The 12530-nt window shown below is 42.6% G+C and overlaps 1 protein-coding gene across 1 annotated transcript in view; it reads left to right on the top strand.

The window, feature by feature from the left end:
* Positions 1–12530, top strand: part of LOC122941327 (oocyte zinc finger protein XlCOF6-like) — a 59675-nt gene that overhangs the window by 13397 nt on the left and 33748 nt on the right. The window contains exons 4-5 of the mRNA XM_044298458.1: positions 2510–2633; positions 4774–4856. Coding sequence (XP_044154393.1) covers positions 2510–2633; positions 4774–4856 — 207 coding nt within the window. The remainder of the gene's footprint in view (positions 1–2509; positions 2634–4773; positions 4857–12530) is intronic.

Here is a 12530-nt window from a genome sequence, read left to right as displayed (position 1 = left end):
ACCTCAAATCCCAGCACAGCCCTCAGTTCACAGCACACAGACTCCTGAGCTCCACTGTCAGAGGGAGGTAAATCTACACACCTGGCAGTGCTGGCTGGTTTTTATGCCTGGCAAAACCCAGCCTAGAACATGGGAAGTAGTCACGCACCCAGCACTTTGACTACTCCCAGTAAGAGCCGTCCCGGATCAGCTATGACAGCCATGCTAAATCTCAAGGTTTCAATTAGCAATAGCCTCTGCTAACACATAAAATACCGGCTCTTACTTCACCGAGGCCAGGAACCTCGGTGACACATACCTTCCATCCACGATGATTCCAGGTACCTTCTTACACAGTATATACAGGTGAAACTCGAAAAATTTGAATATTGTGCAAAGTTTATTTATTTCAGTAATGTAACTTAAAAGGTGAAGCGAACATATGAGAGAGACTCATTACATGCAAAGCAAGATATTTCAAGCCTTTATTTGTTATAATTTGGATGATTATGTCTTATAGCTTATGAAACCCCAAAGTCACAATTTTAAGGTACCCTTTGCTCAGGGGGTATGGATTTATTAGCTGACTGGAGTGTGACACTTTGAGCCTAGAATATTGAACCTTTTAACAAAATTCTAATTTTAAGCGGCATTAATGCAATTCCTTTTAATTTGCATTACTGAAATAAATGGACTTTTGCACAATATTCAAATTTTTCGATGTAAATTATGTATGTAAATTAGTAGTATATACAGACGTGGACAAAATTGTTGGTACCCTTTGGTCAATGAAAGAAAAAGTCACAATGGTCACAGAAATAACTTTAATCTGACAAAAGTAATAATAAATTAAAATTCTATAAATGTTAACCAATGAAAGTCAGACATTGTTTTTCAACCATGCTTCAACAGAATTATGTAAAAAAATAAACTCATGAAACAGGCATGGACAAAAATGATGGTACCCCTAACTTAATATTTTGTTGCGCAACCTTTTGAGGCAATCACTGCAATCAAACGCTTCCTGTAACTGTCAATGAGACATCTGCACCTCTCAGCAGGTATTTTGGCCCACTCCTCATGAGCAAACTGCTCCAGTTGTGTCCGGTTTGAAGGGTGCCTTTTCCAGACTGCATGTTTCAGCTCCTTCCAAAGATGCTCAATAGGATTGAGGTCAGGGCTCATAGAAGGCCACTTTAGAATAGTCCAATTTTTTCCTCTTAGCCATTCTTGGGTGTTTTTAGCGGTGTGTTTTGGGTCATTGTCCTGTTGCAAGACCCATGACCTGCGACTGAGACCAAGCTTTCTGACACTGGCTAGTACATTTCTCTCTAGAATTCCTTGATAGTCTTGAGATTTCATTGTACCCTGCACAGATTCAAGACACCCTGTGCCAGACGCAGCAAAGCAGCCCCAGAACATAACAGAGCCTCCTCCATGTTTCACAGTAGGGACAGTGTTCTTTTCTTGATATGCTTCATTTTTTCGTCTGTGAACATACAGCTGATGTGCCTTGGCAAAAACTTCGATTTTTGTCTCATCTGTCCACAGGACATTCTCCCAGAAGCTTTGTGGCTTGTCAACATGTAGTTTGGCATATTCCAGTCTTGCTTTTTTATGATTCGTTTTCAACAATGGTGTCCTCCTTGGTCGTCTCCCATGTAGTCCACTTTGGCTCAAACAACGACGGATGGTGCGATCTGACACTGATGTTCCTTGAGCATGAAGTTCACCTTGAATCTCTTTAGAAGTCTTTCTAGGCTCTTTTGTTACCATTCGGATTATCCGTCTCTTAGATTTGTCATCAATTTTCCTCCTGCGGCCACGTCCAGGGAGGTTGGCTACAGTCCCATGGATCTTAAACTTATGAATAATATGTGCAACTGTACTCACAGGAACATCTAGTTGCTTGGAGATGGTCTTATAGCCTTTACCTTTAACATGCTTGTCTATAATTTTCTTTCTGATCTCTTGAGACAGCTCTTTCCTTTGCTTCCTCTGGTCCATGTCGAGTGTGGTACACACCATATCACCAAACAACACAGTGATTACCTGGAGCCATATATATAGGCCCAATGGCTGATTACAAGGTTGTAGACACCTGTGATGCTAATTAGTGGACACACCTTGAATTAACATGTCCCTTTGGTCACATTATGTTCTGTGTTTTCTAGGGGTACCATCATTTTTGTCCATGCCTGTTTCATGAGTTTATTTTTTTACATAATTCTGTTGAAGCATGGTTGAAAAACAATGTCTGACTTTCATTGGTTAACATTTATAGAATTTTAATTTATTATTACTTTTGTCAGATTAAAGTTATTTCTGTGACCATTGTGACTTTTTCTTTCATTGACCAAAGGGTACCAACAATTTTGTCCACGTCTGTATATATAAAAGGCATAATAAAATAATCATATAGAATAAACCAGTATATTATGGATTATCATAACCAGGTATTTGCTAACTGCAATTCAAAAGCAAAAATTCCATGGTGACCCTTATTACCCACTAAGTTTGTGTATATCAGGTTCCTATAAGGTGTCAGGATGTCGCTGTCTATTTGTCCCTGGAGGAGTGGGAGTATTTAGAAGGACACAAAGATCGATACAAGGACATCATGATGGAGAATCACCAGACCCTCACATCGCCAGGTAAGAAGAGATTTTCTTAGTTTTTATTGGTAAAGTTTGGTGCTCTTTGTTTTGTTAATATCTGTATTCCCTTTCTGTTTCATTTTTTTTTTTTTGCTGTGGTTTTAGTAGCATTTTTTCGCTTGGATTTGTTATAAAAATAAGTATAAAATATAGTTATATAATTGATAAAGTTGAAAGAACAATTAATGTCAATGAAGTCCAACCTATTAATCTACTGTGTTGGTTCACAGGAAGGGAAAAAGCGGTGTAGAGATGCTTTGTTTTAATTAGAGAGATCTCTGTACTGTCCATTAAAATTAGGTAGCTTCTTAAACTGTCCTTTTTCCATACTGAATAACCCAAAGTCTGATAACCTGCTTTGCTACCATAATCCACGTATTCCCTTAAAGAGGCGTTCTGGAATATTTTTTAACCCCCACCCCCCCTTCTTCAGCAGGACCTGTGAAGAGCATTATACTTACCTGCTCACTAATGGCTCTGTGGCTTCCAGGGTGTCTCTTCACATGACTTTCAGCGTGGAAGGGGTTCAGTGGTGACATGTCCCCAAGTGTCACGCCACTGTTGGGTTACATGCCGTTAGTCACACTCAATGACTGACAGCTCTATCTCTATGACTGTTTACAGCTATAACTATGAGTCACTGGGTAGGAACACCCACTTGACTCCTTACCAGTTCCTTATTGCAGGTGGACCCTGAGGGTTGTCCAGTTTCCTTCAGACAGCCCCTTTAATGAATTAGTCTTTTCCTCATCCTTTCATCCACTCTTACACCCAGAGTATTTTTTAGATGGACAACTTCCAGTTTTAAGTTAATTGTTTATTTTGGAGATTAGTCTGTGTTTCACTAGTTATGATACCTACTTGCCTTAGTACATCAAATGCTTTCTTTTATTTATTGTGCTCCCTATGATTTTTCTTTAATTCTTATAAAGTCTATACATTTACTAAGGACATACGAGAAAGAAAGAAAGATGAATAGGCAAGCAAATGGAAAGAAGGAGGGCTACAACAGGACACGAGAGGGAAGGATAAACAGGGAGGGGGGTAGTATAACCTCTACAGGCGTGTACAGGAATAATGTTTTCATAATTTCCAAATGGGATCAAATCAGTCAACCTGGTTATTCATGATGGCCGTGAGATGTTCCATTCTCCTAATGTCCATAACCTTTAGTGATGAGGTCAAGTTGTATAGGTGCTTCAGTCCTCTTCCAAAAGCTGGCAACAAGGCATGTAGCGGCCGTCAAAATATGTAATATCAATGCCAGAGAGTGTTTTCTCTGAGGTGTGGGAGGCATGTTTAATAAGTAAAAGAAAGGATTGTATCCAAAAGTTGGAATAGGATACCTTGAACCATTCTCCAAAAAGGACATATCAATGGGCATTCCCCAAAAATATGTATAAGAGTATCCCATTCCTGTTCCGCACCTCCAGCATCTATCTGAGATATTGGGGTTGAGGTGCCTCAACAATTGTGGGGTGTGGTACCAAAACCTCAATATCTTATACCTATGGGAGATACAACCTCACCGTCTTTTACAGGACCTATGTATTACTGTGATCTTACAAAAAAATAAAATAAACTGTGACATCACTGCAACAAAACCAGCACGAAGACAGTAATATCATGTGAAAACAGCAGAAACCAGCAGTCTGTGATGAATTGTGGAAATCTTTATGGCCTTGGTCCACATTGAAACATGGAATGAGCACTGAAAACCTGCCACATTCGTGCTACCTGTGGATATTTCTGTGAATTAGGAGAAAAATCTGCATATGGAAAACTTATGCACTTTTCCCATTTGGATCCAGACTTGGTTTTGGCTGAAAAAAACTGTACTTTGTGAACAAGGCAAATGGTTTGGAGGTTATTGTGAAGATCACAAATAAATAATGGCCCACATTTATTTTACACCAGTAAAATTTGAGGATATGATTGGCAAAAACAGCTCCTAATTAAAAGTTGCACAACTCCTAATAAATCTGATGCATTTGGAATTGTTGGTTTGAATATCTTCTGATGCTTGCTGCGAGGAGCTGTACATATGTGCCACTAATTTGTTCCTTTTTTAGTCTTTACCTTTGGTAAATTAAGCTAAAAGTATTTTTACATCTTATTCTATATGTGTCTGGTACAGATGAATGCAGTAAGGAAGAAACGCCAAAGAGATGTCCCAGTCTGCGTTCTGAGGAAAACCAGAAAATATTACACCTTGATCAGGTCAATGGAATTGCCAAATGCTGTATAAAATAGTGTTCGCAAGAGCGACCTTCAACCTAGGAAGAGAACCATGGATATATGAATATCCAGTTTTGCCTAATGGTTCCCTGCCCGGTGGAGGTTAACCAGGTTGGAGATGTGCTGTCTTGGGGGGGGGGGGGGGGGGGGGCTGAACTTGTTGACTGCTGTTTTGGAATTTACCCATTTGTTAAATATGCTGTGCATGTCATGACATGCCACTGGTATGGTCCACATAACCTGGTCATTCTGACATCTCATGCACTGCACCATTGGATGCTTTTTGTGCTTTTAAAATGAAGCCTTTACTAGCCGATCCTTATGTATTGAAAAGCTACTGGTGGAGAAAGTGTTGCATGTTACATGTTAGCTTTTTATCTACTAAGTATATGATAATCCTAGCTCAGATGAGGATTTAAGAGCAGTGAGAAGGTCTCTTAAAGGGGTTGTGCAAGAATGGGGGGGTTGGCAACTGGATCTGGCTCCTTGCTAGAGGAGACATGATTATGTCTGTAAAGCACTGTAGAATATGCTGGCACTATAGTGAGTAAAATACACCAATAACTAGGCAGATTTGTCTTTCAGAGTCCTAGGAAAGCTGGGTTACCACCATGTGGAGCTGTAATAGTCTACAAAATACAAAATCTACCAAGATAAATCCTCTTCCTCATTCCTAAATAGTGCCCTAGGTAGGCAGATTTGTCCTTCAGGGTCATAGAAAAGCTGGGTTAACACCACGTGGAGCTGTGATAGACTGCAAAATACTGAATATACTAAGGTAAATTCTCCCCTCACTCCTAAATGGGGCCACAGCTAGGCATATTTGCCTTTCATGTGCCTGGGAAAGCTAGGTTACCAAACATGTGGAGCTGTAATAGAGTCTGCAGAATACTAAATCTACTAAAATAAATCTCCCTGCTCACTTCTAAATAGTGCCATAGTTAGGTAGATTTGTTTTCCGGGGCCCTGGGAAAGCTGGGTAACGTTATATATGGCCAGTGTGTACAGCTCAAGGCTTGTAATCTTGCTCTGCAACTCTGATGAATGTCAAATTTGCCTAGACAAGAGAAATCCATCCTGGCTTAAATGCAAACTTGATATTCAGGCACCTGGGAATGATGGGTAGCACTTTCTGTACTGTTTGGTACACGCATACCAGGGAAGTTTTGTAAAGAGCTGCTGAAAATATGCAGCTTGCACCTCTTTCACACTGCTCTGGATGTCTATTGAAGTGAATGCAGCGTAAAGCCTGCCCACTTCCCAAATTCCTAGTTTGTCTGTGAGGTCATGCTAGTGCACAGAGCCAGTCCCCAGCCAAAGATGGAGAGGCACTTTTCTGACTGCAGGATATCTGTTTAACTGATTACAGATGTCCATGAAGAAAGAACTAAAGACTAACTTTTCTGATCAGGTTATGCCTCTTTTTTTTTCTTGTTATTTAGGATTTTATGGTGCTTTAAAGGGGTTGTCTTATCTCACCGGTACTAAGTCAAGATAAGAGATAGTCCCGACCACCAGCCGTCCAGGAAAAAGCAGGAGAGCAACCAGCACTCCCTGTTTCAGTGGCTCCCATTGCGGTGCACTCGAGAGATGGAAACAGCATAGAACAAGTTGTGCTGTTTCTGGGAAACATAGCAATCATGACCAGCAATGGGAGCTACTGAAACAGCGCGCGTGAGAGCACTCTACTGTTTACTGGCCGGCTGGTGGTCAGGACTGTGTCTCATCTTGCCTTAGTAAGGGCTCTTTCACACGGGCGGATCCTGTGCGTGGAATCCACTGCGTGAACGAGAGCCAAGCCCCGTTCCGGACAGCAGAGACACTGAGCATTAGCATGATTGATAATGCTCTGTGCCTCTCTGTGACCTTTTTAATACAAAATCACGGTGACAACTTTATCTCACAGTGATTTTGTAGTAAAGAGATCACAGAGAGGCATGGAACATTATCAGTCATGTTAATGCTCCGTGTCTCTGCTGTTCGGAACGGGGCTTGGCTCTCTTTCACGCAGCAGATTCCACGCACAGCATCTGCTCATGTGAAAGAGCCCTAACAGTTTCCAGTTGATTTCAATGTAAAAATTCAAGTGTGTGTGGATGGTAGAATTTATTTTAGCAGCTGATTTGAGAAGTGACCTGTTACTTTGAGGCTGATTTGATATCACTCAAAAACTCTTCTAAAATGCTTGCGAAAACTCCACAGAAACCACCCCCACCAAAAATTAGCTCTTTTTATCCGTGATTCTGCAACTGATCTGCCACTAATCTTTTTGGTGTGTATTTTTCTGTGTGAATATAGCCTTAGGCTGTCCATACACATTCAGGTTTTCAGGTTTCCTGATGCAGTTTCGAAGCTAAATCCAGTTGTGTGGATTCACAAAAGAGGAAAAGTAGAGTCTGCATGTTAAGCCACATTCTAATGACTGTGAAAAAAAGGTAGTTAAAAACGGATACGCTCTCAGTTTTTCCTGACTTTGCATCAGTGTATGCCTCCATTCCCATGGATGAATTTCATAGGCTTTTTTTTTAAACGATTAACCCCTGCAGTGTCTTGAGGATGCATAACTCCTCCACCCCATAATGCCCCATGGATATCAAATGGCCCCCATAGTGCCCCCCCCCCCCCCCCGAATGAAAAATGCCCTCCGGTATATACAGTATAATTCCCCCATAGTGCCCCACTGTATTTACAGTATAATGCACTCATAGTCGGCACTATACTGGGGGACACTAAGAGGGGTATTACAAATACTGGGCTGCACTAAGAAGGGCCTTACATATACTGGGGGCACTAAGAAGGACCTTATATATACTGGGGTACACTAATAAGGGTGTTATATATATATATATATATATATATACTGGGGGTGTGCTAAGAAGGACCTAATACATACTGGAGGGGGCACTAAGGGGGGGCCTTATGTATACTGGGGACACTAAAACACATTATATATACTGGGGGCACTAAGGGGGCATTATATATACTGGGGGCACTATGAATGCATTATACTGTAAATACTAGGGCACTATGGGGGAATTATACTGTATATACTGGGGGGCATTTTTCATTCGGGAACACTCGCTCCTCACTGCATGTAGGGTTGCACCGGGTATCAAAGTCTCAAATAGCATCCCTCCTCACTGAGACACAGCCGGACACTGCCACCAATGAAAAAGCCCAAGGGCCTAATGGAGAAGCTTCAGGAGGGCAGGGTAGAGGGAAACTTGTTGCGTCCATGCGGTGCTGAAACCTGATACGTTAAAGGACCTTTGATAAGGTCATTGTCCATGTGACCAGTAACAATCAACTTGATCTATATTGATCATAGGGCAATGACATCATCATAGGTCCTTTAACTTTTCAGCATCCAGCGAGCTCTTGCTTCAGGAGGTTTCCTGCAGTTTTATAGGTATGAGCTATATTCTGCATGCATGTATTAATGTGAGGGATATAGTAACATAGTACATAAGGCCGAAAAAAGACATCTGTCCATCCAGTTCGGCCTGTTATCCTGCAAGTTGATCCAGAGGAAGGCAAAAAAAAAAAAAACCCTATGAGGTAGTCTTATCACTTTAGTACCTCCATGTGCCTCACATTAATAGCAAGTGACTCCATCATGTCCTCATATAATTGGCAACATGGTGTTAATGATGTTGTCACTATAAGGCTCCATTCACACGTCCGCAATTCTGTTCCGCATTTTGCTAAACGGAATGGCGGACCCATTTATTTCTATGGGGCCACACGACGTGCAGCCCCGATCCGGAAATACGGACCCGCACTTCCGGGTCCGCATTTCCGTTCCCGAAAAAAAACATGCCCTATTCTTGTCTGCAATTGCGGACAAGAATAGGCATATTCTATTAGTGCCGGTGATGTGCAGTCTGCAAAATGCGGAATGCACATTGCCGGTGTCCGTGTTTTGTGGATCTGCAAAACACACACGGATGTGTGAATGGACCCTAAGGCTCCATTCAGACTTCCGTAGAATGTGTCCGCACCCATTCCCCAATTACCCGGAACGGGTGCGAACCCATTCATTCTTTATTGGGTAGGAATGGATGCGGACAGCACACAGTGTGCTGTCCGCATCCGCATTTCCAGAGCGCGGCCCCGGAAAAAAATGGAACATGCAATAGCGGACAAGAATACGCAGTTCTATGGGGGTACCGGCCGGGTGTATTGCGGATCTGCAATATCTGTACCCACAATACACTACGGACGTGTGAATAGACCCTTGAGTCACATGGAGGTTTAAAATTTATAACTCCATGTCTCCCATTAACCGTTTAACGCATAATGCTGTACATGTATGGCATTATGCGCCCCCAATTGTATGGAGCGGGTTTCTGCGCTGAGCCCATTCCCTACATGGGAGACGGGGGGGGGGGGGGGGGGGTGCTGGCTATATAATAAAGCAGGCACCCGACCACAATGGCGGGAGACGACGATCATGTGGAAAACAGTCAATTAACCCCTCAGATACTGCATTCAACAGAGATTTCGGGGGTTAGAGCCCCCTCAGTGAAATTGCAGGGCTCCGAATGGTTACCATTACAGCCTGGGCACTGCTGAAGGTTCCCAGGCCTGCCATGGTAAGCTTCCTGCTAAGCTGTGCACGAGCATTGCTGAGCAGGGAGTGCATCAGAATGCCATTCTCCCTAATAGATCTCCATTAAGGTGAAGGGGACTTGGATTCAAAACATGAAAAAAACACAAAAATATTAATCTCCATCCTTTTCCAATTTTAGATATAAAAATGTAAACAATAAAAAAAGAAACATATCAGGTATCTCCGCGTCTGAAAATATAAAAAAAAATGTTCCTGTATGATGTAGGCTGTAAAAGAAAAAAAACAATAAAAATACGCAGTTCACCAATTTTTAGTCACCTTGTCCCCCCAAAAAAGTTAAATAACGGTGATCAAAAAGTTGTATGCACCCCAAAAAAGTCAGGTTTATAAGTAATAAAACAAAATAAAAACTACAAGTTTGGTATTGCCGTAATCGTAATGAACCTTAAAGGGTTTCTGTCACCAGAAATATCAAAATTAAACTGGCGATGTGCTAATGTCAGCTGAACCTAACTAGCCTATTTTATCTATGCCCCCATTACTTCATAAATGTAACTTTTATAATATGCAAATTAGCCTCTAGGAGAGGGGGGGGGGGGCGTTGCTCCTGCGCCTAGAGCAGTGATTGTGAACCTTTTGGGGACTGAGTGCCCAAACTTCAACCCAAAGCCCGCTTATTTATCGCAAAGTGCCAACACAGTAATTTAACCTGAATACTACAGTCCAATAATAGTATATCTTCCATGTACTCTATCATTTAGCTATAATAGCCTGCTACACTCAGTGCGCTGCCTGTGCTGTTCATAGCGAGCCCTGCGCTGATAAATAGCAGGAAAAGTCTAAGGCATATTAGTGTGCCATAGACTTTTTCCAGGGTGCGGGTGCCCACAGAGAGGGCTCCGAGTGCCGCCTCTTGCACCCGTGCCATAGGTTCGCCAACACTTGCCTAGAGGCTCCGTTCTCCCACCTCTGTCACCTCCCTCCAAGTCTTGATTGACAGGGCCAGGCAGCGTTTGCATCCTCCTGCCGGCCCTGAGTGCATGGTAAATCTCGTGCCTGCGCCTTGCCGTTCGGTATTCGGCACAGGCATAGTGAAGGAAGGACACTCCCTGGCTGCTGACTTCCTTACTGCGCCTGCGCGGAATACTGAATGGCGCAGGCGCCAGATTTACCATGCACTCAGGGCCGGCAGGAGGATGCGAATGCTGCCTGGCCCTGTCAATCAAGACTTGGAGGGTGGTGACAGAGGTGGGAGAACAGAGCCTCTAGGAGCAACGCGGCCCCCCTCCTAGAGGCTAATTTCATATTATAAAAGTTACATTTATGGAGTAACAGGGGCATGGATAAAACTAGGAATAGGCTAGTTAGGTTCAGCTGACATTGGCACATTGCTAATGTCAGCCAGTTTAATTTAGGTATTTCTGGTGACATAAACCTTTTAACTGAATGCTGCAAGACCTTTGCTCCCAGACTTTTTTATTTTTTTACTTCCGTAATGCCCTTATTATGCTACTTTCACACTTGCGTTCAGAGCGGATCCGTCTGAGACGGATCCGCTCATATAATGCAGACGGTGGATCCGTTCAGAACTGATCCGTCTGCATTATATTGTAAAAAAAATTCTAAGTGTCAAAATAGCCTCAGACGGATCCGTCCAGACTTTACATTGAAAGTCAATGGGGGACGGATCCGTTTGAAAATTGAGCCATAGTGTGTCATATTGAAACGGATCCGTCCCCATTGACTTACATTGTAAGTCTGGACGGATCCGTTTGCCTCCGCACGGCCAGGCGGACACCCGAACGCTGCAAGCAGCGTTCAGGTGTCCGCCTGCTGAGCAGAGCGGAGGCCAAACGCTGCCAGACTCATGCTTTCTGAGAGGATCCGCATCCACTCAGAATGCATTAGGGCTGGACGGAAGCGTTCGGGGCCGCTTGTGAGAGCCTTTTGAACGGAGCTCACAAGCGGACAGCCGAACGCTAGTGTGAAAGTAGCCTTAGCTGTTTTTAATGGCCTTTAGATGGGTGCACTCCTAACTATATGGCCGTTAAAAACATGACCATTGATTTCAGTGGCGTCTCTCTGGCCGTGAAAATGGCCAAAAATAAGACCTTTCCTTTTTTTTGGACATTTGCTGTTCACTTGCGGTTAAAAAAAACAGCCATTTGAATAGCCCCGTAGACTTCAATTGGTTGTAAAAATGGCCATGTGAAGGTCATTACTTAAAAAGTAACAAAATGCCCTAAAAAAAGTTTTCTAATATACTTTGATTTTGAATTTTTACTAAAGATATTCCCCTCCTAAAGCCCTAATTTTCCTGTGCACTTTAAATTCACTACTCTCCACATTGGAGTACAGGCAGGAGTACACATTGCTGCTCCTGCTTGTACCCCCCGATGTATTCTAAATGCTGACATAGCACATGGGTACTTTGTAACTATGCTCTATGCCAGGATCAGCTGAGCAGAACAGGGCTCCTGCCTATGTCTGCTTCACTAACTAAAAGCTTACATTCAGGACTTTTAGCTTAGTGAAGCAGGCACAGGCAGGAGCCCAGCTCAGCTAATCCTGGCATAACACATTGTTACAGGGTACCCATGTGCTATAGTGGAAACATGAATAAATTAATGATGAGCGAATTGATTCTACTGGTTTGGAATTCGTCCTAGATGCTAACAAACCTGACATTTTTGTGATTCGTTTTCGGTGAAGTGGGAAAGAGAGTATTGTAGGCCAGGCAATGCCCCTCTGGGTTTCTGGGAAAGATATTCAAATTAGCTCTCCTAAGCCTATCTGATGCCAGCAGATGTCAGATGTGCTAATTTTCATATATATTTTCTTCCCAGAAACCCAGAGGAAATTTGCCTAGCCTACAATTGTCATCAAGTATGTTAACTTGTCTCAATAATATAATTAGTTCCCACCCAGAGGTCCCCCTTAAGGCCTCTTAATGAGAAAAGCGGATTCTATCTTTTGTTCTGATAAAGGGCTTTTGTCCTGAAAGAGCTAGTTGCAGGTATGAGGCAAGCTTATGTATTTTCCTAGTTTTGCTACATAAATATTTTTAAAAGGCGAGCTATGAC

The sequence above is a fragment of the Bufo gargarizans genome, chromosome 6 (assembly GCF_014858855.1).
Source record: "Bufo gargarizans isolate SCDJY-AF-19 chromosome 6, ASM1485885v1, whole genome shotgun sequence".
NCBI classification, from domain to species: domain Eukaryota; kingdom Metazoa; phylum Chordata; class Amphibia; order Anura; family Bufonidae; genus Bufo; species Bufo gargarizans.
This window is presented reverse-complemented; position numbering and strand designations above follow the sequence as displayed.